Source organism: Alosa alosa, chromosome 1 (assembly GCF_017589495.1).
Source record: "Alosa alosa isolate M-15738 ecotype Scorff River chromosome 1, AALO_Geno_1.1, whole genome shotgun sequence".
NCBI lineage: Eukaryota > Metazoa > Chordata > Actinopteri > Clupeiformes > Clupeidae > Alosa > Alosa alosa.
The window spans coordinates 7545564-7571167 of NC_063189.1; the positions used below are offsets into that span (position 1 = coordinate 7545564).

Genomic DNA, 25604 nt, shown 5'->3' on the forward strand with positions numbered 1-25604 from the left:
TCTCAAGCCACCACTGGATTTGTGGATTTAATGGTGTTATAATGACCAATGACACAAGGGGGAAACTGGTGACGGAGCGGTCGCTCTTCACCCAGTTCACTGATGGGCATGCCTAGCTCGCCAGAAGTTGTTGGCAGATCCAGCTATGATGGGAGTCTCGACATCAGCTGTTGACATCACCGTGGCTTATCCAGAAACTGAGCCAAGAGAGATCAAGAGCATTTTGGCAAGGTGCAATAACCCGTAACCCGATGTGTTCTGTATTCAATTCATGCTTGGGTGGGATTATGGTGTCAGTTTGCCTCATCAAAGGTTCTTTGAATAGAAAGCTTTGGCCATGCCTTTCTCACTTAAGCAGAGCAGTGAAATATTCCACCTGTAGCTTTTTGACAAGGTCTTAGATCTGTTTAATTGTCATCATCTCCTTCCCACTTCTGAAACCAATTTGTCAGAGCCAGAATCAGAGCCAACTGGCTCCATCACCGGCTTTCCCCTCTTGACATTGGTTATAACACTGCAAAACAACACATTTAATGGGTGCCTAAGACTAAAACCAGAAGTACACTTTTTATGTTTTTTATATTTCTTCCATCTTTTATTAACTGTAATGAGACATATATATATTAGTAATTATTACATTGCTCAGTATTGCACAGTATTGTGCATTTAAAAATCTTTTGACTCTGATATGAAAACCTTGAATTGAAATAATCACCATAAATGTAGAGTGTTTATGCCACATCACTAGGTGGCAGCAGATACCTGAACCGCATCTTTTTCATTCCAAAGTGGGTCCAGGAGATCTGAGACTGAGCAACATGCAGTATTTGAGCCATGCAGGTTCTCTCCACGCTTTTACATCTTGGACTATTAACAGTGTTAATGCCTCAGATTGCCTTTGTCACACATCATTGCTACTTCCAATTCAGGTTGCAGCCTTCTTTGTTCTTGAGTAAAAAAAAAAAAAACCAGATGTACTTTGTTTAGGTTTTCAGTGTCAGCATTGCACTCATTTGGACCCTGTTCTCTCATTTTCTCTCCTTCCCTCATTAATCCATTTATCTTAGAGAGGTGACTGAATACTAATGGTTGCAGGCTAATGAGTCCAGACAAAATCAGAGCTTCTGTTCTGAGCTTCCATGGAATATGAAATTTCTTTATTGACATTCTATGAGTGTGTTCAAAATTACATTAGAATGTGATTGTATGGGTCCACTGAGTTATTGGTTCTGGTAGTTCTATTCAGGGCACTTTGGTGCATATCATTTAATAAGTGGACTTGAGCCAACTCTCATCCTCACTTGCTCTCCCTGTGCAGCAGGGAAGCTTCAAGGCATCAAAAGCCTGTGAGAGCGGCCTAATTACAAGCCTTTTGTCACTACCCCTGTGACAAGGTGCATTCGCACAATATCCATCTGTAAAGACAAATATTTGGCCCATCGTCAAAGCCAAGCCCCTTGAGTGTGCGCCTATTGTGTGGTGGAGCCTGAATCACATCACCTTGGAGTTGGATACAGGGCTTGGTGTGCCGTCCCCTGATGACTGTCCTGCGTTTTAATGTTGATCTCGCCTTGATTAAATGTTCATGAGCGCTGCAGTGCCGTGTTTCATTATGGGCATATGCTCGCCTCTGAGCTCATGTCACAGGCAGCTAGATGTGCTCCACTTCCTCGTGTCCTCCTGGGAAAAAAATCTCCAACCAGGATCTAGGTCTGTCTCAACAAGTTACTGAGAGCGGGAATGTGGCCCTCGAAGCTCTATCAAGGGGACAAATCGAGAGGCAGCTCTCTGCTTCCTACCAGCCTGCCTTTTATAAAAACATCACAGCAAATTAATTTCAGTGTTAGCGAGCTTACTTTTGTTACAGCGGAAGTCGTTGAATTTGTTAATGTTGGTTCCCTTTTCACCTCAGAGCATTACACATTAATGCAACATTCTTGAATTTCCCCTGGGGATCAATAAAGTATCTATCTATCTATCTACATTATGAAAGATCACATATTAGTCAGTATTATCAAAATGTTGAGTCTTCATTCTTTCCTACGGAATGATGTTAAACAATGACTGTAAACACTATTATGTGACAACACTAATATAGATTGTTTAAGTCTCATAGTGGATCTATATGGTCAGAGAATCATTTTTGTGTGTAAACTTAGAAGAAATAAACTCAAACAAGCAAACACACAGAGAGAGAGAGAGAGAGAGAGAGAGAGAGAGAGAGAGAGAGAGAGAGAGAGAGAGAGAGATGAGGGGTAAACAAAAGACACCGAGATCATGCCTTTACAAATTTATCTACTGAAGGTCATTTATTCCAGTGCAACTACATATGAGCAATGTGGCAGTGTACACAAAACTATGGTAATACAATTTCCAATTTTTTTTATTAATCATGTCCAGTTGGAATACAATCTAATGCCAGCACAGAGAAGTAGACTAATTTTACAAAACATCTCTGCTGTATCTTGTTGACTTGTTGATCAGTAATCATCTTGTTCTTTAGAGAAATGCTTGTCTTGGTATTGTGACCCACTGATCATTGACTGGTGTTTTGTTTGAAGGCTTTTAAGCCAGTACGGCAGGAAGGTACGATGCAAAAGAAACAAAAGATACGGTAAAGCTTTCAAGATCTCCCCCGTGTGTACTCTTAAAAGCCCTCACAGAGGACAAATACATACTTCCAGAAACACTCAATATGAAGCATGGCTCTGATTCAATATCCCTTAGTATAAAATAGATTACTTTCACCTAATGGGACTGAGCTTTTTCTGCTTGCTTAGTTTAATCAGAGTATGTTTTTTGAAATTGAATTTTGTAGTTACTCACTCAGTCCTCTATATCATCTTTATACAGACTGGAGAACAACAAATACTTACAACTCAGTCAACCACTAGGGTGTAGAATAAGGAAGTTGGGGTGGAATATTTCCCATTTTACTGAGACTCATACTGTAAACATAGTGCCAGTCTTTACCACCTGCTAGAAGAACATTTCAAAGAGGTTTGATTTATTCATTGTTCCACTGTCATTACATCTAGTGACTTAAATGTATTTCTCTGAAACATGTCAGTGCCGTTATGGCAGAGCCTCTCGGGCAACCTCTTCCTGCACGTACAAAATCACAGGACTTAAGACATGAGACCCCACCACAAGCACCCATGTGGCTATGTACATTTACCCTGGGGACATACAAAACCATTTCCTCTACAGAATCTATTTCATTTATAGGAAGGTCACAAAGATGGTCATTCTACAGATAAAAATAGAGTATGCCTCACTACACGCCAGCCACTTGGATCTCTCTATCCACTCACTCTGGATCACTTGTGAAATTACTCATTGTCTTCTGAGGGTCCCCTCGGATGGGCCTTGTACTACTTACATTTGGGTCACCATACTGGAATCGGTGACTGTAAAACTAAGACACTAGAGTGGAAACGTGGGGGTTTGGTGCAAATGGCGTGAGCACGTTGCCCTACATGGCACTTGATTGTGTGCCATTTGATTGATCCGAGATTCCCACATCCTTTCCAAAGTGTGCTTGCTATTCATGTTATTAACAAGAGGGGAAGAACAGAGATTTGAAGTCAAATCAGAGGAGTAATGCAATTCATAGTACCAGGGCCTACTGGGAGGAGCCTGCATGAGGATATCTTCAAATGTCTTTAAAGCTGAACATTACATTTAAGATTTGTAGGAATTTGTGCATCTTTGCACATGTGCTTTCCAATGTTGTTGAAGTATAGTTCTGTTTTGGTGTATGCATATATGCATAATTTGACATAACTCTACTGAAACTGATAGTTGCTTTTTTTATGGGAACTTAAAATGAATACTTTGATGTACACCCAAGGCTGTTGTAAATTTGTGGACATTGCCATGAGACCTCTTACCCTGTGAATGCCATAAAAAATGCTCAAATAATTGTACTGACATCCCTGTAATTCATTCTCCATAGCTAACTTTGTGTTAATCTGCAAAAGCAGCAAAAATAAGCAATAGACGTTAACAAGGCTTTAAAAAACAAAACAAAAAACGATTAAATATTGCCCTAAGATGACTAAACTAAAAACCATGAGTTATCCAAAAAGTTAAACCCTGAAAGTTAAATAGAGTACCTCCACATTTAAAGCAATCAATATCAAAACAAGGGATAGAGAAGAGGGCAGTGTCCTTCACAGACCTCTTGTTTATCCTTTTGCAGAAGCATTCAGCGATGTGATCTTTGTAGCTAGCACGCATCCATTGTCTCTTACAAAGCCAGTGATGTCATCATAAGGGTGCATCGCTAGGTCTCACAGTATTGCACCTCTAATCAGGATATCTGCAAATCTAAACTTATAAAAACATCCTGGTATAAAAGCAAAAAGAAAAAACCAATAGAATTAACACAACATATCCCAAAACCATCAAGTAGCCATTCACCACAGAGATGCACTGATACATGCATTGGGGCTAGGTTTTTCTGTGCCTACCATAGCCAAGAGCACTCCCATAGCCTACAATAAGCAGCCTTGCCATAATGCAAAGACCTGTGGAAGCTCTGATTTGTGACAATGAGGTTTCAGGTTAAATCGGATGATAATTAACTTTACATTTTTATGGCCTTCTTTCCTTTCTCCACTTACCTTTGTATATTTATTTATCTTTCTTTCTTTCTTTCTTTCTTTCTTTCTTTCTATTCTACCTTGTTCATAATCTGCCTTTCACTTTCTCTTTCTGTTGGTCTCACTTTCTTGCCTTTCAGTTAGTAAACATAGAAAATATTTTAAACATAGAGTAAACTGCATAATGGAGGTAATGGTAAACATCATATTAAGACAGCGTTCTCTGAAGAGGAATGTATCTGAAAAAGGAATGCAATGCTTGTATCAACAGTGTACAAAAAACCCGCTCCAAAATGTGTAAATTAACAACCCTCCACAATTTATACATTCAGGCACTAAAAAGTAACATGCCAATATATAACTAAAAAAAGTTAGTCGCATCCCCATTTTCCCTTTAAAAGAACAAGGGAACAGAATCCTTAAACTTGGCATTTTGTGTAAAATATCCTATGCAATAGTAATGGCATGTACTTCTCCCGCCTCCTGCCATTTCATTCTCTCTCTTTACAAAAAAGCTAACTTGAACAGCCATACAATGGCCAAAACATAAACCATAAATCTACTATTTTTTAATGATTGGGTTAGGTCTCTTGATGTCGGTTCTCAGTTGTCGCTAGCTGTGTCTGCTTGCGAAAAGAGCGTCTGTGCTGGAGCTGCAGCAGCGTTAATGTCCGGTCCACCTGTGCCAGCGTGAGTGCCAGCGCCCGCCCCAGGGTCAGCTAGCCACTGTCAGAGGAGGTGTGCGGCACCGTAGAGGGGGACCGCCGGCGCCGCGAGGGGGTCCATGAGCGCTCGGAGCCCAGCGAGCCAGGTCGGTAGCGGTGCATGAAGCCGTCGAGGAGGTCCTGCTGCTGCTGGGTTATGGCTTGCGAGATGAGACAGGGCAGGGCCTGGAGGGTGCCCGTCACCGAGTCCAGCTTGTCCTCCAGCGTGCCGATGCGCTTGTCCAGCTCCTCGCTGCGCTCCTGCAGCTCCGACACCAGGTCGTACATCACATTTTGGGTCTGCGGAGTGAGAGACTGGACATCAGAACAGGGCACACAGAGCCAAAACATCCTCGCACTAAAAATAGCACACGCACACACACACACGCACCACACACACACACACACACACACACACGCACACACACACACACACACACACACACACACACACACACACACACACACACACACACACACCCACACCCACACCCACACAGAGGTGGCTGAGAGAGATATTCTAATATATGAAAGTCAGAAAACCACAGCTCAAAGGAGACTCTGAGTTTTGGTATTAGAACCACATCCTTATGAACTTCCTTCCTTATGAACTGAACCATCAAGTACATAAGTAGTATAAGTATATACTTTTTGATTTTTGAAATTTGGTCTCTGCATTTTAACCCAATCGGTGAATTAGTGAAACACAAACAGCACACAGTGAACACACAGTGAGGTGAGGCACACACTAATCCCAGCGCAGTGAGCTGCCTGCTACATCAGCGGCGCTCAGGGAGCAGTGAGGGGTTAGGTGCCTTGCTCAAGGGCACTTCAGCCGCGGCCCACTGGTCGGGGCTCGAACCGGCAACCCTCCGGTTACAAGTCCAGAGTGCTAACCAGTGGGCCACGGCTGCCCAGTACATGGCAAAAACAAAATCGCTGTTTACCTTAGCCAGGTCCACCAGGGTGTTTGCCTGGTCATTGAGCTTCCTCTGCTCCATCTTCACACTGCGAAGCCTGAGGGAGGGTGGGGGTGATTGGGGGCAGATTTGGGTGGGTGGGTGGGTGGGGGGTCACCAGGAAAGAGCAACACCGTACTGTCAGGAGGACTCTAAGAGGGGCAGTGGGTGTGAAATATCTGACCTGCATGCAAGCATTCACAGTCCCCTCAGCCATTCTGTCACATGCAGTGCACACCGTATAGAGTCCACTCATCTGTCAGCTTAACATTCAGAAATGCTAAAGGAATTAGGTTGGATTCCTGCAGTGGACCAACCATTCACCAAAAGAAAACAAAAAAGGATGTCACAGGGCCTCATTCATGGAGGATGGTACATGAACCGGCAGACAGTCATGGTGCTGGCATACATGAGACCAGAGGGAAAACTTGTGGGAACGGCACAAGTGTATCCTCTAAGTCCTGTGTAAAACAGGGTAAATATCTGTAAGATAAAGAGGTACTGCATTACAGCGTGAGAATGAAAGAATGTCTGCCCCCCTCTCCTGCCCTTCCCTCTCAGCACTATAGGACCTCAGCTGTGCTCTCTAGAGCACAATTTGGGAATGAATCTTTCCTAAAAGTATATATACTTATACTTAAGTGACATATTGGTGGAAAAGTAGAAGCTTACAGTGTATCTTAATGGAGGACAGGGCCAGTATTCTTTCTGAAGCAAACTAAATCCTCCATATCAGCTTGGATCTGACCATAAAAGACGCATGTATGGTTGTTCTTCAGTTGCCTTAGCATGACACCAACAAAGGAGAAGAGCACCGCCATGAGTGCAAGTTAATATGGAGACAGTGGCAGCCTCACTGAGTTATGGCACATGTATGAGCACAGAAAACCTAAAGCCTGAAAATGTCTGTGATTATATAAGTGGTGCAGAGCAATGGAAAACTTCAATTCATTAAAAAACATGAGTGTTTCAGAAATTAAAATGGGCCCCCATATTCAAACCTCATGCATGTGATACACAGAAAAGGAGAATGTGAGGGAAAGGGTAAAGGCAAACACCAGGATCAACAACTTACTTCTGAGCTCTGCAGTGATCGAGCGAAACAGAGACAGAACAAGAACACAGTTCAAGTTTAGAACCCCGCAACATTCAGTACACAACAACAGCCGGAGAAGTGTTCTACTCCTCACAATAAGCACAGGTCAAGGGTTAAGGAGGGGGAAAGGAGAGAACACGGCCGTCACGTCACACAGGAGGAGTAGATGAACTGTGCATCAGCTTTAAATCACCACCCCGAACAAAACCTGATGATAGGGTTCCAGGGTTACCTCAGGAGCATCATTGTTGCTCCTTGTTGGTGCCCCCCACCCAATCCCAATCCTCCCCCACCTTTTTTATGCAGCCCTTGCCACTTAATCTACTAAACCCCTCTTCTACTGCACTAACCCCCATTAATGCACAAATAGGCTAACACCAGACATAATTTCACTGCATTTCGTACTTCCAGTAACTATATGCATGTGACAATAAACTTCCTTGTATCCTTGTAATTTGTTTAAACATGGGTAGGCAGGTAGACAAGGTCAATCCATTATGTAATTATGTTTAACATCCCTCATTTTGCCCATAGTGAATTGCTGTTCTCTTGTTACATCACCCTAAGATGATACTTTTTAAGATGCTATCCCCGTCATCATTAGCACCATCAAGCTCAGCATTTTCAGCTACAGACGGTGTGGTCTTTATTCTGTGGTGTCATACTCACTGATGGATGGCCTGTAGAAACTTGCGCTGGTGTTTGCGCACTTTGGCGTGATCAATCTTCTTGACTAACTTTGTGTGTTTGTAGATGAGCCATGTTTCCCTGAGTACATTGGCAGCTGTGTTCTTAACCTTGAGGAGGAGATTGAACATGACATGTCAATACCTTATTGTAGAACATGGGGGGAAAACACTGAAATATAATACACATTAAATACAAAGCATGGTGCAGTGATGTTGCATCACGGACAAGTAGATACCCCCACTAAAATTGCATAATGGAGAAGTCCATATAGGGAAATCTAGAACGTCCAATCTGGCTGACTGTGACAGATCTTACAGGTGAGCGATAGCCAACCAATTATTTGACTGATAATCCAATCCAAATTACTATTAAAACAATGACAGTAGACATAGTTGGTTTTCTTCTACATTAGAGGAATTACAAAAATTCCATATTTAGGGTCCAACCCAGATCATTGTTTTAGATTGCTTACTCGTTTACAGAGCTGTGTATCCATCATGAAGTTGTGGACATGTTTCTCAGCCTTGGTGAGTTCCAATTTCCTGGCTACCACAGCAACCACTAGTGCAGTGCAACCAGCTCCCTGTCGAAAAAATTGTCTTTTCTGTTATGGTATCCACTCAAGAAAATGTTCTATGAATGTGTACATAAAGAGGAATAAACGTTTTTTAAGACTTCTGTAATTTAGGCTATGCACATACACTAATTTATACATGCATACCATTCCAGATCTATCACTTTATATTTTCTGGTGATAAAACAGTGATTTCTTTGTTCATTAATCCTGATGGCTGGCAAGAGGAAACGTACCATGATTCCCGTCAGCAGACACACGCCCTTGCCACAGTACGTGTGTGGAACCATGTCTCCATAGCCAATAGAGAGGAAAGTTATAGAGATTAGCCACATCGCCCCCAGGAAGTTACTGGTCACTTCCTGTTTGTCGTGGTACCTGGTACAGTGACAGGACAGACAGAGGACAACGTTGGTGTGAGAAGCAGAATACTGGAAAAGGTAGCCAGCGACGCAGAAGGCCATAATAAAGCCATCACCAAAATTCAAAAATTCAAATGTGAGAACACATTTTGCAGGAGCATCTGTGTAGAATCTATGACACTTCACATTCTACAGGTGTAATGAAAACAAGAGAGGAAAGGCAGAAACAAAACAAATGACATCTTCTTGTCAATGTTAGCTGGGCTGAGGCCCTCCACTATGTTTTACAAAAAAACTATTAACTATTTTATTTTCATCAATGTGCAACAGCTTATCTTTGACTGTTTTAACAGACACAAAATCTAGAAAAGAACATTTGCTTCATTTGGGGTGAAAACCTTCAAGCATCCACTGTGACTGACATAAAGCATAGGATGAACTGTGCTGATGACACAAAAGCATTCCCAAACAAATGGTGTCACACACAACCCAACAAAGGCTCAAACACCATCACTTTGTTGAGCATCAGAAATGGCAAGCAACCGTACAGAAGACCTGAGAGATAGGACATCTTCTGGCAACATTCAATTATCTACGTATTTCTTCAGTCATTCATTATGCCTAGTGAGGACAGGCCCAAGATGGAGACCTACAACCCATTTCAACCTTTTCACCTCCACCTCACCGGTGCACTGATGCACTTAGATCAATAATCTGTCCAAGAGGAGACAAGGGGATAAGGGTTCGTTACCGGCCATTAAACACAAATGAGTGCACTCTGAAATGAGGCAAATAACAGGTCTCATTGTGGTATGCGAGCATATTTAAAAGCAAACCAAGTTGCTCTTTGAGTGCGGCACAAGCAATTTAACATAGCAGAAGACTGCCAATGACCAGTCTGACCGCTAGTGACCCGCCATGTAAATTGGCATTGGCCACAAATTTGGATTTAATTAGGTGTGAAATGGTGCTAAGAACACCTGGAGCAGATGGTTCGCATTCGATTGGAATTTTAAAATGGGTCTCTAAAAGAAGCCTCCTTGGACTGTTCCTCCTAGACAGTTCACTCCCCACATATGATGTATCATGCCATTAGCTGGACCTATCTATTTCTGTCCCAGCCTGACACTGCAAACATGCTCTGGGAGAGTGAGAGCAACCTCCGTTTCCCTATTAAGACCAGACAGTGATTGGGAAAAAAGCCCAGTTTGAACATGCGAACGAAGCATTAGGTACCAGACAGTGTCCCTTATCGAAATCAGACAGTGATTGGAAAAAAAGCCCAGTTTGAACATGCGAACGAAGCAGCAGATACCATGCAGGCATTTAAAAAAAATATCTCCACACCCTGCATGCTGAAATAGAGTCCAGTATATTGAGAGCCATGGGGAAAATGGTCAGGCCTAGAAGGTGTTAATGGAAGCCATCTTAGACACTGTCAAAATGGAAGCCCAATGAACACAAATATTGGCAGTGAGCCTTCCACCTATACGTCCCTACACTGTGGTAAAATAACTCAGACAGAGAAAAACCAGTTGAGTGCTGTAGCTTCAGCTTTTTTTGCTCGGGGCTGTGCAAAGCTACAGCACTTTAGCCACCAGAGCTACAGGTCTGGAGTCTGTACAATATGTATGATGTTCAAATAGTGAAACTGTGTTGCAAAATACCAGTCACAAATAATGTCAAACAAATGTCCTGATTTCATAATTGCGCCATATGGGGCTGATCTCTTTTGAAGCTGGTGTCAGATCTCAGAGCTATAGAGCTATGGCTCTCTGTCTGTGGTTCATTGCTGGACGGGTTGTAACTTTGCTTCCTTGAGTTCCTGCCATTGAAGTCTAACAGTTTGATTACAATTATTCAATACACTCCAACTTTCTCTATCACTGGTCTTCTATTTACATATTGTATGTCAACATTAGTGTTTCTGACACTGTGGGAGAAAAACACTGGTTAATTCTCCCTGTGATTTCATGTTCTTGCCTAGATCATGAACGTGGCATATGACGTCAGCTGTATGACGATGTAAACTGCCACCGGCTTGGAACTGTAGACATTATAGGATGCCTGCTCACAGAGCAAAACATGAGCTTTTGTCCTTTACTTGTCTTTTTGAAAATGGTCACATTTGTTCAAACTGAAACCACGTACAGGCATTAACTAAAAAACAAACAAATCAATTACAGTCTACTCTTTTCATCTATTTGAAAGATCCACTGGAAGCTAACTTTTACTGAAGGGGTTACTAACTAACTCATGGCCTCATCGCAGGCTGAGGGGTAAGGTCACAGGGTTAACATTCAAAGCTCTCAATATACTGTATGCAGTTCTGGCATAAAATGGAGAAGAGCTGGCACCACCTTCAACTTAGATCAGAATTGTAAGCAAAGACGGTCCACTTTACGGAATTTCCCTGAAAACCACGTGTGATTTGTTAGCTTGTGAAAAAAAGATATGTTTTGGGCAAATGCAGAATATTACAGAAACCAATAAGAGATAGACGCCGCAAGGGAAGAGATAGAGGGGAAAGCACAACAGAAAAAGCTCAAGTGTGGACTAGTGTGCCCCTTTCTTGCACAGTCAGGTGTTCATGACACTAGATCACCTGAATTTAACGCAACCGTATAAAAGTGAAAATATGTAGGAGGTAGACTGTTTTTTTTAAAGATCACTCCCTCTCATGTATTTATATGGGATGAGAGGTCAGTTCAGAGGCCCAGCAGATGACTGGCAGATGCAATCATGTGACATTCTGACTGCCATAAAATTCTGACTTACATAATTAGCATGGTTTAGGGCCAGGCACACAACTGCAACTGTTTGTAAACATCCTCTGCTATAGGGAGTTTGCATCACCTTCTATCAGCTAGTCACGTCACCATGGCTAAAGCTTGTTAGCACTGAAAGAGTAAAGCTTTTTAGTCTATGATGCTATATTTATCATATACCAATACTCCAAGGGTATTTTAGGATCCACAGATTCTCACAACATTCACATACTCACACAGACACACAGATCAGCTCACCCTACACAACCACACATACAGAGACACCCACAGGCACTCACATGATAAATTCATGGACATTTATTGATGACACACCTGGATGACAGACAAGCTGTGACATTTCAAATGGACCATGCTGATGGGCTGCTGTTCATTGGTTAGCTCTTTGATGAGCGACTGAAACCAGGAAGTAAGTGGATGAGGTAGAGAGTTGTTAGCTTGGTCTCTTGCAGACTTCATAGGGTACCATCAAAGATGATGTACCTCCTCTCATTAAGATTGCCAAATGACTTGGACAACTACAATTTACGTATGTGACTAATTCGTGGGTGCTGCTGTTAAAGTAATCAGCGAGCCGTTTGTTATTATCTGTGAATTGATAACTTAAGACCAAATTTCAATCACACATATGTTCTCGCAGTGAACTGTCCGTAGCAATGTAGGCCATCCAAAATCAGAGAAAATCCTGGACAGCTACCCTTACATGTCCACCAGATGTCTGATAGCGTGTATTCCTTCTGTCAAATGTGTAAGAGAGAAAATGTGAAGATGTTATCAAGGAACAAAACAACAGACAAGAGGAAAACACTGTTTGGTGGCATTTATCCAGTAGTCTCAGGCCCATTTTAGCTCCTGTCAGCTAATGAGGTGAGAGGCAATGGACATAACTAGCACAGCCATTTGGGGCATACAGCGTCTCTGCAAGACCCCTAAACAAAGCGTTTCCATTCCCCCACCCTCTAGACGCATTCCAGACGGACTCCGTGCTGGTCCAGTCTCACTTCGCTCTACCCTGAGGCTGGCCTGTGCACTTACAGTCGTAGATACGGAGAGCAGTAGCAAGTATGACCCCCGCCACCACCCCCAGCTCTGCAGCACTTAAAGTATCGCCTCTTTACAATCATGTGCAAAAAGTAAACATGAAGACCATCATGCTGTTTCATTGTTTACCGCAGATGAGCACCCAGACTATTTTCAAACCATGTATGAAGCATAGAATGGAGAAAGGAGAGCTTTTACATAACACTGTTCACTGCAGTCCTTTTCAGTCTGCCTGAGAGTTTGTTCTAAAATGGACAGCATCACCCTCACCATTCGCTCACATGATGAAATGGCATGAACCATATAATATATTCATATCTATGTGAATGTGCGTGTGTGTGTGTGATGGAAATATTGAAATGTTGATATAATTCTGACAGAGACATGGATCTGCCACACATTTTACATTATGAGAATGTTGAGAGTGTAGTGGTGTTAAAAGCAGTTAAGACAAAACTAGACCAAAACCATGAAGCTTTTGATTAACATCTTATTCTTCAAATAGGTCTCTGAGGTGTGAACACATTACTTGTCTCTAATAATTGGTTTAGGAACAACAATAATAGCAAGATACCCTGCGGCCTGTTTGTGAAGGTGATTTGAAGGAGCTGCTCCATTTTAGCACAAGCTCCCGCCTCCTCCTTTATGTCAGAGAGCCGTTGAAAACGAGACACTTGATTTACAGTGCTGCTCAAAAATGATAGGTTTCCCTACATCGAAAGTGACCAAGAGCATAAATACATTTTCCATGTATGTCCATCTTTCTCCTTTTTTTGAGGATGGTGCCACATTTGCACATGGTTTCTTTTAAAGTTTATCTGTCGTTTTTGCGATTTCTGGTATCCCGCGCCCTCCCCCTTCAACTTTCAGAGTATCAGTGGCACCAGCTCAATGAACAATGGTAGGATTTCTTTCCACGGCTAGAGAGCGAGGACTCACATGGTATCCCTATGGAGCAGCATAGAGGGGAAATAGAAAGTACAACAGTGAATTAAACACACACAACACACACACACACACACACACACACACACACACACACACACACACACACACACACACACACACACACACACACACACTCTCTCTATCTCACTCTCTCACTCTTTCTCTCTCTCTCACACACACACACACACACACACACACACACACACACACATATACTCACACTTTACTTTGTTTCACACACATTTTTTTTAAATGAAAGCAGGCTGGCCATTTAGCGTGCACTTCTGCAGATGGCACCAGGGGCAGGGAGGGGAGGGAAGGGGGGGCAGTGCATGGAGGTCATATCCTGTGACACCTCAACTATGGAGTGGCTAGAAACAGGCATCTCTCTGGCCTCGGGTGACGCATGGGGAAGGCTGCTAGGTGGTAAGGTGAAGTAGTGACTGGCAGCTGGGAAAAAGCACAGAAAGACATACTGCGCAACTGAAGGGAAAAAAAGAAAAGACATTCGCCATTTCATACTTCACCTACACACACGCGTGTGTCTGCCCATGGCCGCTGAAATGAATCTATTTCAGGTGAGTCACATGATGCGAAATCTTTTACAGGTGACCTCTGGTTTAAACAACGCAAAAAGATTATTTAAATGAACGCTGCTCTTCAACGCCTCTGCTGGCTGAGCAGAGATCAGTTTCAAATCTGCACCATGCCCCTTGAGATGAAACATGATGAAGAGATGGGCATCCTTGGGGCTGTTCAACATTACCAAAACAAACCATTCAGCAAACAAACAGTTAGACACTCATGAATTATTGATAGACTGCTAATACAGCATACAACACAGGAGAGGACTTTTTTTAAAAAATGCAATCAACGGCTGGATGAGACACAACTACAACCATCCACCCATTCCACCACCACCTCCACCTCTTCCCCCTTCACTTCCCCTTCTGGAGGCGGTAGCTTTTCATGTTCCTGAAGGGGCAGAAATGAGTGCGTGAGAGGTAGAGGTGGAGGTGGAGGGGGGTGGGTGAACGAGAGAGCCGAGAGGAGGAGAGGAGAAGGGTGGAGAGATGGAGGGGTGGTTGGCGGTTCTGTGCGTGATGGTGGTGGTGGTGGTGGCAATGGTAGCCAGTCAGATCACGGCGGAGAGCGGAATGGCCCATTGGCACTGTACCTCTCGCAGACGCGCACCGTCCAGGCGGCGATGATCCAGGAGGAGATGCTGAAGACCAGCAGCACGGTGCCGGGGCAGATGGTCATGAGCGTCTTCATGACGAAGCGCGTGTTGAAGTTGATCTTGTTGAGCGCGCCGATGCTGCGCGACGAGGCGTCCGTGAACAGCTTGCTGTGCAGCAGCATGACGCGGCCGATCAGGTAGAGGCGCAGGAACATGGGGATGGACAGGATGATGTCCACGTCGGCGTCAGCCACCGAGGGCACGTAGGTGAAGGCCAGGCGCGCCGTCCACGTGAAGACGTACTGGCCCGGGATGGGGTGGATGGCGCAGACTAGCAGCTCCAGCACGATGAAGAAGATGCGCTCGTATGTCATGGCGATCCGCCAGTCGTCTGCACCGTTGTCCACCATGAAGAGCTGAGAGGAGGACATAGAAGGGTGTGGGGGAGGGCGGTGAATAAATGGAATAGTTTTAAGGCAAAATTTCACCCTGGTTTTCTCCATATAATATTTTTTCTCATTCACATAAATTTAGAAGTAGCACTGTGACATAAAACTGGTACTCTATTCATATTTCATTCCACACACCATAACAGTATTACTGTGAGCAACATATTTCAAAGACAGAGTATCCTCAGTGTCCTTCGGCCTTTTTGGTCTCACCTGGATTTCCCGGGCATGGTACATTATAATAAGACCAAGCAAAATAACAGTGGAGAGGCTGATAAGGCATTTCAGTGCAAATGAATATGAGGATTCCTGCAGAGAGAGAGATACAAACACACAAAATGAGAGCAAGGTAAGAGCCTCAAACAAAGAGATGACATAATTCACTCATACTTCACTAATTAATATGGATATTGTGGGTACATATACGTCATGCTACATAGGTAGTTGTTAAATGACATACAGTAATTTCCCTCCATTAAGGCATGCTGTCTAAACCATCTGCGCCAGTGATGGCTTACTCCAAGGGGGGCTGTTCCCTGATGCAGAGAAGCACTCCAACTTGCCACACTCACCCTCTGTGCCACTTTATTAGACGAATGCCATATATAATGAAAATCAAAAGGCCATTACTCCACAGATATATCTGTAATGGACTGCGCTGTACGCACGGACAGGACACAAGACAGAATCATGGCCTCCCTGCACCGTGATTCCCTGGAAAGTGTCCAGGCTCAGTCAAACGGCCGGTTGAAATATGGCCGTGTACAATGAGGAGTGAACTGTAAAATGTGGAGTCTGCTTGTGGCTTGCAAACATTTACCCCCCCCTCCCCACCACTATCGCTGTCCCCCACTGGTGCACTGCTCTCCATGAGCAGGAATACATCCCGGCTGCTGGGGGAGGTGATTAATTGGATGGTTTATATGCTAGTGCTGCACAGCTGTGTGTGGCCCATACATCAGAGCAGTAGTGAGCTGAGAGAGAGAGGCTGTTCCCCAGACTCCACGGCGCCAGTTTGAGTTTTAGATTTTATTTTATGGATTAGCCTTTAGTCCTTTTGGCCAGTTAATATTGTGTATTAGTTAGTATGGATTTAGTATTGCACGTTGTAACAGTTTACTGCAAGTGTTTAGGGGTTGCAGTGAGTCACGCAGCACTAGGGAAGCAAACAGAGAGTGAGCGTAAAAACACTTTGTGATTTCTCTTGTAGGATCCCTATCCAGCGTTTCCCATACATTGACTTATTAGGTGGTCAACATTGACCACCACACAATGATTTTTACAGGTTCTACTAAATTGTGCTTAAATCTGGTTAGCATCATAACCACGCTGCGCTAATGTGTTAATTCAAGTTAATTCTGCAAACCTACCACCACAAATACAATTCAATTATGTGGAAAACACTGCTATCTAGCTATTAATCCCAGTTACACATACATTGATATTCAAACCAAATATGAAGAATGTATATTGTTGTTAGTTTAACATAGATGGGTTTGTTTATGGATTGGAATCAATAATGATTTCACTTAATTTCACCAATAAAATGACACTGGTACAATGCTGCTGGATTCCCCCTTACTAATACTAATTGGTTGTGTGAATAAATCAGAACCATTTCTACAGCATACATCTTCTAACTAGTTTAATTTATATAGTATATTTAGCATTTCGTTTTGTTAGTTTTTCTTATCTTCTACTGTCTCTATTGTACAGTGGAGTTTGGTTATATGTTTATACTTATTTACCATTTCTGTTGCATGTTGTGTGTGATGTCTGTATGCTACTGAGACCTTAAATTTCCCCTTGGGGATATACATCTATCTTCTATCTATCTTTATCTATTTATCTATAGTATATTTATGATGATCATTTCTAAATTTTGAAAAGGTGTCCTGTCTCTTCTCCTAATGCTTTTGGTTTAGTTAGTTTGCTTTGAGCAAATGAGACCATATTGGCTTTGAAAAAAAATAATGCCCAAAATGAATCGTATTGTAGCCAGACTTCAAGACAGCCAATGGAAATATGTTGGATAGAAACACCGGGCTTTCCTAAAATATTAAAAATATATGTAGAGGGAGAGGTGGTTTGGAACAGTTTTATGATTCAATGCAATTCCAGGAAATCCTCATGAAAATGCAAGTGGTGCTTTTAGAGCGAGTGACTCTCGTTTGTCATTACCAGAAAGCCTACCAATTAGGGGGCTTATTTTTAACAATGAAACTAGACTGCTCCCCTGATCTCCCCACACCTCACCTCTGGTGCCTTTCAGGACACAATTATGTGGGAAATTGTTTTGAGACTCCCTTGTGACATAACATTGAATAAACTAATTAATTCACCTGTCATTAGTCTGAAGACTGCCATCCTAAAGCTCCTTTTTTAAAAATGTATATCCTACCCAAGGGTGTGAGAACATGCAAAGTACCCTGTCATTACTATTGAGCCAGGGTAACAGGCACTGTTTCTCATAACTAAATCCCTCTGTTATAGAAACACACCATTTCATAACAATCTGCCAATGTCAAGTGGGAAGAAAAATAAATTGATATAAAAAACTTGGTTGTGAATCGGTTTTGATGCAAGCTACCAGTCTGACCCGCCAGCAGATGCCATGTTATATTTGTCAGCCCCAAACCACTGAAAGGTCAAATGATGCTTGTGGCATCTCCCTTATGTCCTGTTCTGCAGTGCCAGTTTGAAAGACCCTGTGGATGTTCAACTCATCAGCCCAGAGCTAATTAAGACTCAAACACTAAGCATATTAGCTCTATTACACTCAAAGCTCTTGTCTGGAATACTGTATGCATGTGTTCACAGAGCATGATGGCATGTGTGCAAGGTTATTTCATGATGTTTCGCAGACTGTAAGTGTAAGTTGGAAGTAAGTTGGATAACTTTAAATGTATTTAGAAAATTGATATCACCATGTGTTCCCCTCAGAACACCTATAGATACATTCCTATATACATCAAATGTTTTAAATAATTGTTCATTACTTACCTTAGTATAAACCCCCCAAGATAGTTCAGTCTCTGTGACCATGACAACAATCCCAAACATGCCAAATATCAAGGCGTAGTCACTGAGCCGCTTGCGCTTCTCAAACAGGGCCCTGCGGTGGCCAAGCTTGTAGCCAATGTCCTTGTTTTTCTTTTGCGGCGCGTTCCCGCCGCCCTCTCTGACCAGGCTCTCGTTGGACGCCTTGCTGCGGTCCTCGCCATTGCCCTTGGAGACCACCACCTCCAGGCCAGAGCTGTGCAGCGTCTGCAGCGGCTGGGTCTCCGAGTCGTGTTCCTCCAGGTTGCGTCGTGACGACGCCAGGCTGCCCAGTGGTCTCACCACGCCCCCATTGTACTTGCAGCTGTTCATGGCTATCTTAGGCAACGAGTGGCTGCTCGCGGAGACTGAGGGCTTGGATCCAGCATGGCTCAGCGTCGTTCTCTCAGCATTGACCTGTCCACAGGAGAAGACAGAGAAGAGCGGGTCAGAGGCTACTGGACTAGAACGCTGCCGAGACATCACTGATCTGAGTATCTACACCCTGACTGTACAATATGGCAACAACACATAGTAATTTATCCGCTGGTGGGTTATCCTTGCCCTGCTAAAGTCTTACTAATACCAAAGTGCATGACATACGTGCAGTGGTGTCTATTGAACAGTGGACAAAGAATGTTCACAGAGATAGCCTAAATATATAAGGATATGCTGATACTCAATAGCAGTTAAGTTAATTAAAAGTTCATTCAAGAACGTCAACATTTGAGACCCCCTTACAATAGCCACAAACTATCCAAAAGAACCCCTTCCTGCTCCTCTTTCCCTTCTTCTAAGTTGCAACACAATGGAAACTTGTAAAGCCATTGGAAGCTATCATCTGACACTGTCTCGTTTTATGGACCCTTTCAAGAGAGTTCCATTATCAGCATCATAGTTGGCCCCACAAGACTTCCTTTTTAACATTCCATATGTTATCTTAATGCAGAGGAAGTAGATTGGGGCCCAAATAGAACGTTCAAGCATTGTTTTTGTTTTTATTGTTGAAAGGGTCTATAAGAATGCATCTAAAGGTTAAGCATTGATGAAGACTATTGTACACAAACCTATTCTTACATAGACCTACCTATCTTTCCCACCATCTACCCCCCCCCTCCCTCCAGAGGCTCAACATGTATCGAATAGCAGGGATTTGAACATCTTAGTAAACATCTTAGTATGCAATGCTATGCTACCAGCTGTACTACTGGCAAGCCTACAGAAGATTTCAAGAACCAGCATGTCTAGCCAAAATTCAATTACCTTAGGGTTCATCCAAAATTACAGTAAAGGTTAATTGATAGTACTTGCCCTTGACATGTATTTCAAAAAGATAGCAACCAGGGATTCATAACAAATGCAGATGTATATAACAGAGTGGACCATCGTCACTGTCTTCTCATTTGTCTATATCATACATTCAGAGAGGTAAAATACCAAAAATGTTAAATAGTATGAAATTGTGTAGTAAATTAAACAATTATTCCAACATCATATACATTACTTTATGTCCCTAAATAAACAAACAAAAACAAAAAGTAGTCCATGTCTACCCAAGAGCAATACACTGTAAGTCCATTTACTGTAGTATATTGTGACTTAACAACACCTCCAAAGGGAATCTAATTACTAGATCTGATTTTCAAGATTGCCATATAAAATAGATTAAGAACCTCAAACAGCAGATTTTTTATAAAGATTTTACATTACATTACATTACATTAAGCAGACACTTCATGACCAAAGTGACTTACATATGTCAGCTATATTACAAGGGATCACAACTTGGACCGAGCAACCGGAGCAACTTGGGGTTAAGTGCCTTGCTCAAGGGCACAACGGTGGAAGCCGGGAATTGAACCGACAACTTTCACGCTACTGCACGCTAGCCCAGCTCCTTAACCACTACCCCATATTAAAGCATGTAGTATGCATTACGAATTGCATGGGCAGAATTTGTAATGATTATTCATATATACTTCAAATCTGCGTTTCCCTGTCCTCTGAGAGTGCTTCACAGAATATTGCATGTAAATGTGAATGGCACAGCGCCATTTGAAAGCGCTGTAAAGGGTTAAAGGCCACAATGCCCTTTGATCGCAGCTGGGCCCCTGCAGTCTCCTTTCATTATATAATCAGAAAGGGGGTTACTATTGGAAACAGGGAGGTTGTTGGCCCCTGGTGATCACTGGATATGTTCAGGGTGATATGATATTCAGGTGACGTAGTGTGGCATGCGTTTATGATGTGATTCAGCAAAAAAAGCTAAAAAAAAGTGTATTTCGGGGAAAACAACAAACATAAAAATTTTTAGAGAGTAGGGAAGCTCCTTTCAGTAAGATGCAGTCATTTGTCTCCTCCTAAAACACTGTGTTCTCTGGAGATACATGGCCCGCTTACTAGAAAGCTCTCGGGTAAATCAAAAGCAAGCGATTGGGGGTGCAGGTGCAGGCCCTGAGGTTTTACCATTCTACTTTCAAAGGGACCATGGCACAGAGAAAAATAAATAATAATAATCCCTATTAGATACATCCTCAATTAGACACATAAACTACATCTAATCACCTTAATAGTAGCATTAGTTCCTGGGAGTGATAATGACTTCAAACGCAGCTGAGATAACGACAATACTGTAGAGGATTTAGTTTGACACTATTTGCAAAGGACAAACAACATTTGAAAGAGTTAGAACTAAATAGCAATTGTATTTCAAAATGTTTCAGCATTAAATTACACCCTGGATGAAACCACAGCCCGAAGCTTCTGGCACACCACCCAAAACTCTGCCTGGGTCCTACCGACACGCTGCACTGCCAACTGATCTCTGAGAAGTTTCAAAGCAGGCTGTACAGCCCCGTCTAACTCATTTCTGTTATACATGGCAGCCTCGAAACCATCCACATCAGCCTTTGTGGGTTGTAGATGACAGATTGCAGAATTATATAGACATAGAACTAAAGAAAAAACATTGACTTGGTGCATCAGCGTGATCAAGGAGTTAACAAAACTCTTCAACTGAGCCTCACACATTTCTGAAGACTATTACATATGACTAGAAGAAGGGTGGCACGTTTTCAAAGGAGAGACAGTCAGGCTGACTGCACTGAATCATAGTAAAGGTTTAGAGTCTACTCTATATTCCAGAACAAGGGCAAAGCACACATTCAGACAGGCATCAAAGGTGTTCACCAGAGACATTTAAGCTTGATACAATCTAGAGGTTTGCCTGCTCTCCTTTGTGAACAATTTGACTTGGTGTTCAGTTTCAGTTAGAAAACGTCTGTTGTTTCTATGTTCCAGCTTACAGAAACATTACTGTAAATTGTACATCAGCTATCCAACACATTGCCCTGTAAAATACCTAATTATAATTCCACTGGTGCAGAGGGTGTACAACAGCCTGTAACATATCATGTGTTTATTCCATATAACTGAAGTCCGCATTTCAAACCCAAGCCACTTCTTGACAAATTCATTGAGAATGAAGTTTCCTTGCCACAAAGCTGATGAACGTAGAAAACATTATGTAGCATATTGAGCGTAAAGTACAGGTTTACACAATCTGTTGAATTCACTGAATCTTTGACAGGTCCATATATTAATGTAGCCTGGAAATCCAGACCCAAATCTAGAAAGATTTAGGATCTGGCTATGAGTAATGAAAATGGCCCAACTCGAGGGGCGGCACCAAGCATGCATTTAAAAATATTACTGCACGCAATTGGACTACACTACAACCAACGTTTACTGACTGATTCCGGACGTAGCAGCGCTGTCGTCTGTTTAGCTCGCCTCTGGCCCGCCTATATCAGATACACCGATGTGATTGGTGCAGCTCGGCTCCAACAGAATGGGTAATGAGCATCATTACTGATTGCCAGAGTGACTCGCTGAGCAAATCCAAATTGTGCTCTAGCGAGAACTCTGGATTTCCCGGGTAATATTAATGAGTTCTTGCACATACATCACTTTTACTTTGCCCATTTATATTAAGCATTATTTCATCCACTTGTTATTCTACAGTTTTACTGTTAGTTTCCACACAAACATTCGCCCCAGAAAGACACATACAGAATGACACTGGAGTTCCCAATAAAGAACCTCTTGCAACCTGCAATGCGCATTAAAGAGTACTTACATATGAATCACAATGGCAACAGCAATGTACCTTTCACATCACAGTGTCACTCCACCCAGGCACATTATCACACAGTCCACAATACTGTAGGCTATTGGGTTGCACTCTGTGTCACAGGATCCTGTGAGGGTATACATTTCATTTGTGTTGCGCTATCACAATTGGTTTGTCATGTCAGTCTTAGCCTCAGTCACTATGATAATGAGTAAACGCAGTCATCATATAGTATGGCCGACATTGCCTAAAAAACTGTACCTAATGTTATGAGTATCACCCCCAACACCTACAGTATTCAACGCCATTCAACACACTTCACCTCTGACCTGTTGCTTATTCCCATTCTGATATTCCAGGCCATTAAATGTCATGGGCCGCATAGTGATAACACTCCTTCAGTACCTAGAGCTGGCCAACTGCACCCGGCCTGCCATTCAGACGGCAGGGGAGCAGCTTTCCACCTGCTCAATTGCAAGACATCAACCTGCAGTAGGGTCTGGCAGCAAATGGTCAGGTTATAAACAAGTTCAGCACAGTCCTCAATACTGGTACTGCCACCTGCCATGCTGAAACTCACTAAGAGATGTGTGAATAAATGTGTGCGTGACTAGACCATTTACACAAGTCTAACTTAGTAATGGGCTATATATTTGTAAAAGCCCCTTTGGAAATGAGGAAACGATATGCCTAAGGGAAAAGGAATGGAGCCCTATTTTGACCCATTTTAACTGTATACTTAACAGTCATTTCAAGGAGGGAGCATGTGATAAGTTAAGATGGAGCTAACTTATATTAAAACAATGAAGAACCAAAAAGAAATGCCAATTAAAATGGCTCGTGTAAAATAACTCCAGACAAACCTCCAGGCCCCAAAAATAGGTCTACTGCTAACCTCAACTATGCCAAAAAATCACCAAGGTGTTACTGCCTTGTCTCTATTTGGGATAACAGATCAGAAAAGAACCAATCTAAATGTTTTAATTATTTTGGGGTGTGAAAGAAAGAGAGAGAGAGAGAGAGAGAGAGAGAGAGAGAGATTTCTCAGGGAATGGACATTTGAGCTACGTTTAGTTGTTTTTTTTTTAAATGTCTTAATTAACTTTGACAATAGAGTGATTGTTAATTCCCCGATATACACGTATCCTGGTTAAGTGTCCTGGCTGTTGAGCTAGCCCATGTGATAGGCGTGGCTTGTGATAGATGAGTTAAATCAGTTTGTAGGTTACAATACCAACACAGACCTAATTCGGGTGAAGTGGGTAGCCTATACCTACCTTTTGTTTCTCTGATCGACTCCTTCGCTCTTCTTGGTAACGACTCTCTGGCCACAATTGGTTGCTAGATCCGTATGGTGGGCTGCTGTTGCTGCTACTGGTTTCAGACGAGTTTCTCACCAGTCGACGTTCATGTTTAGGTATCTGGTACTGTTGCCGCTGTCGTTTGCTGACTTTCTCGTCTAGTTCATCAGTCTCATGGCCACTGGGTTGCGGATTTTGTGGGAGCGGGTGGATATGCAGTCCGCGTACGTCCTCTTGCCAATGTTGTTGCAGTGGCGGTGCTTGGTTATTTCTGCACCGCTCTCCCGCGCCTTTGGTGCAATAGTTGATAGGCAGGCTGCTCCCTACTAGTAATTGTCGTTGAGCGCGCAATTGAGGCTGTTGCTGCTGCAGGTCGCGAGCCGGAGATTCAAAATATCGCTGATTCGTCACCGTTGGCTCAAACACATTAATCTGTCCTTGACATGAGTTTTGTGTGACTGAGTGTGAGGATGTGTTATTTTGTTGAAGCCCTGTAGCGCTGCACTGCTGTTGCTGCAACAATTGCTTTTGGTCTCGCTGCTCAAAAACCCCCGCTTTCTGTTGCGCAATGTCTCCGCGCTGGTAATTAGCGCTATACTGAAAATTCTTCGTCGTACTAGGATTCTGCGAAAACAGAGGCGGCGGCAGGTGAGAAGGGGAGGGCTGCGGGCATATGTGGGTTTCACGCTGATGAGTATGGTTCGCCTCCGTAGAAAAACTGCAGTGGCGGCTCTCGATAAGGAACACCTCCGTCTGCGTTGAAGCCACCGAGGCTTCAGAGGTCTCCTGCGGCCGCGAAAGGTTGGTTTCAAATGGGCATCCTTGGCGTGCAGGTTGTGGAACAATCTCCTGACTTGTCAAATACGGGGGCTTGCCGTACTGCAACTGACGGACGTGGACAGCCTGCGTAGCTGACTGATTCTGGCAAGGCAGGTCATGGTGGTTTTGATGATAGGAGGTGGTTGATCGTTCTCTCTGCGATGGAGGAGGGGGTGGCAAACTGAAAAGGGGTGCGACTGAACTCGAATTTCTTTTGAGAAATCGCTGGATTGCTCTGAGCGTTGCGTTGTTCTGCGTCGGGGAATTGGTGCTGCTGGACAGCTCCCGCGTATCGATGCCGCATCCCCTCAATAGCCGCGTCTTGTTGTGGTCGCTCCTTTGCCTTGTAAACCTCCGACACCCGTTCATAGCGATCAACCCCAGATGAATCGAACCGGCTCATTTCATTGGTAGATTTCACCAAGACCTGCCTCATAACGTCACTCCCTGGCTAAAACACCGCCTATTGCTCCTTACCTTCGTAAATTTGCCTTACATTTAACTTAAAACATGTACGCATCAACGCGCCAGAGAATGTATTACATTTTTAGTACATTAATAATAATAACATACAAGCACAGACAGACTGAATGATAGGTTTAAAGTTTTATCTGGCTATTATGACCAATTTCCCTATTTTAGCTCTTGACTATCACATATATTTGCAGCATGCTATATGCTGCAGGTAATGTCTAAGTGTCTTGTAACACTTCTTGTAATTACTCTAACGATGCTGATCTAAACACTAAAGTGGAGAACACATTTGTTTGGACCCCACGAAACAAATGCCACAGTGTCTGAAGGACCTCTGAAGTTCGAATATTTTTAAGGTCTACTACAGTGCTTGTGCATTAACTGGATGGCATTTTGTATATGTATGATTAAGAGGTTCGTAGGAAGTTATCTAGTCATCGGGT

The 25604-nt window shown here is 42.9% G+C and overlaps 1 protein-coding gene across 1 annotated transcript; it reads right to left on the reverse strand.

Moving 5' to 3' along the window:
• Positions 1–2282: 2282 nt before the first annotated feature.
• Positions 2283–25044, reverse strand: kcnn1a (potassium intermediate/small conductance calcium-activated channel, subfamily N, member 1a). Its single transcript, XM_048237299.1, is given in 10 exon segments — positions 2283–5611; positions 6259–6328; positions 8036–8163; positions 8529–8639; positions 8867–9008; positions 14945–15363; positions 15610–15705; positions 18400–18852; positions 23845–24897; positions 24899–25044. Coding segments are annotated over 10 exon segments (2850 nt in total). The 5' UTR covers positions 24992–25044; the 3' UTR covers positions 2283–5326.
• Positions 25045–25604: the final 560 nt, after the last annotated feature.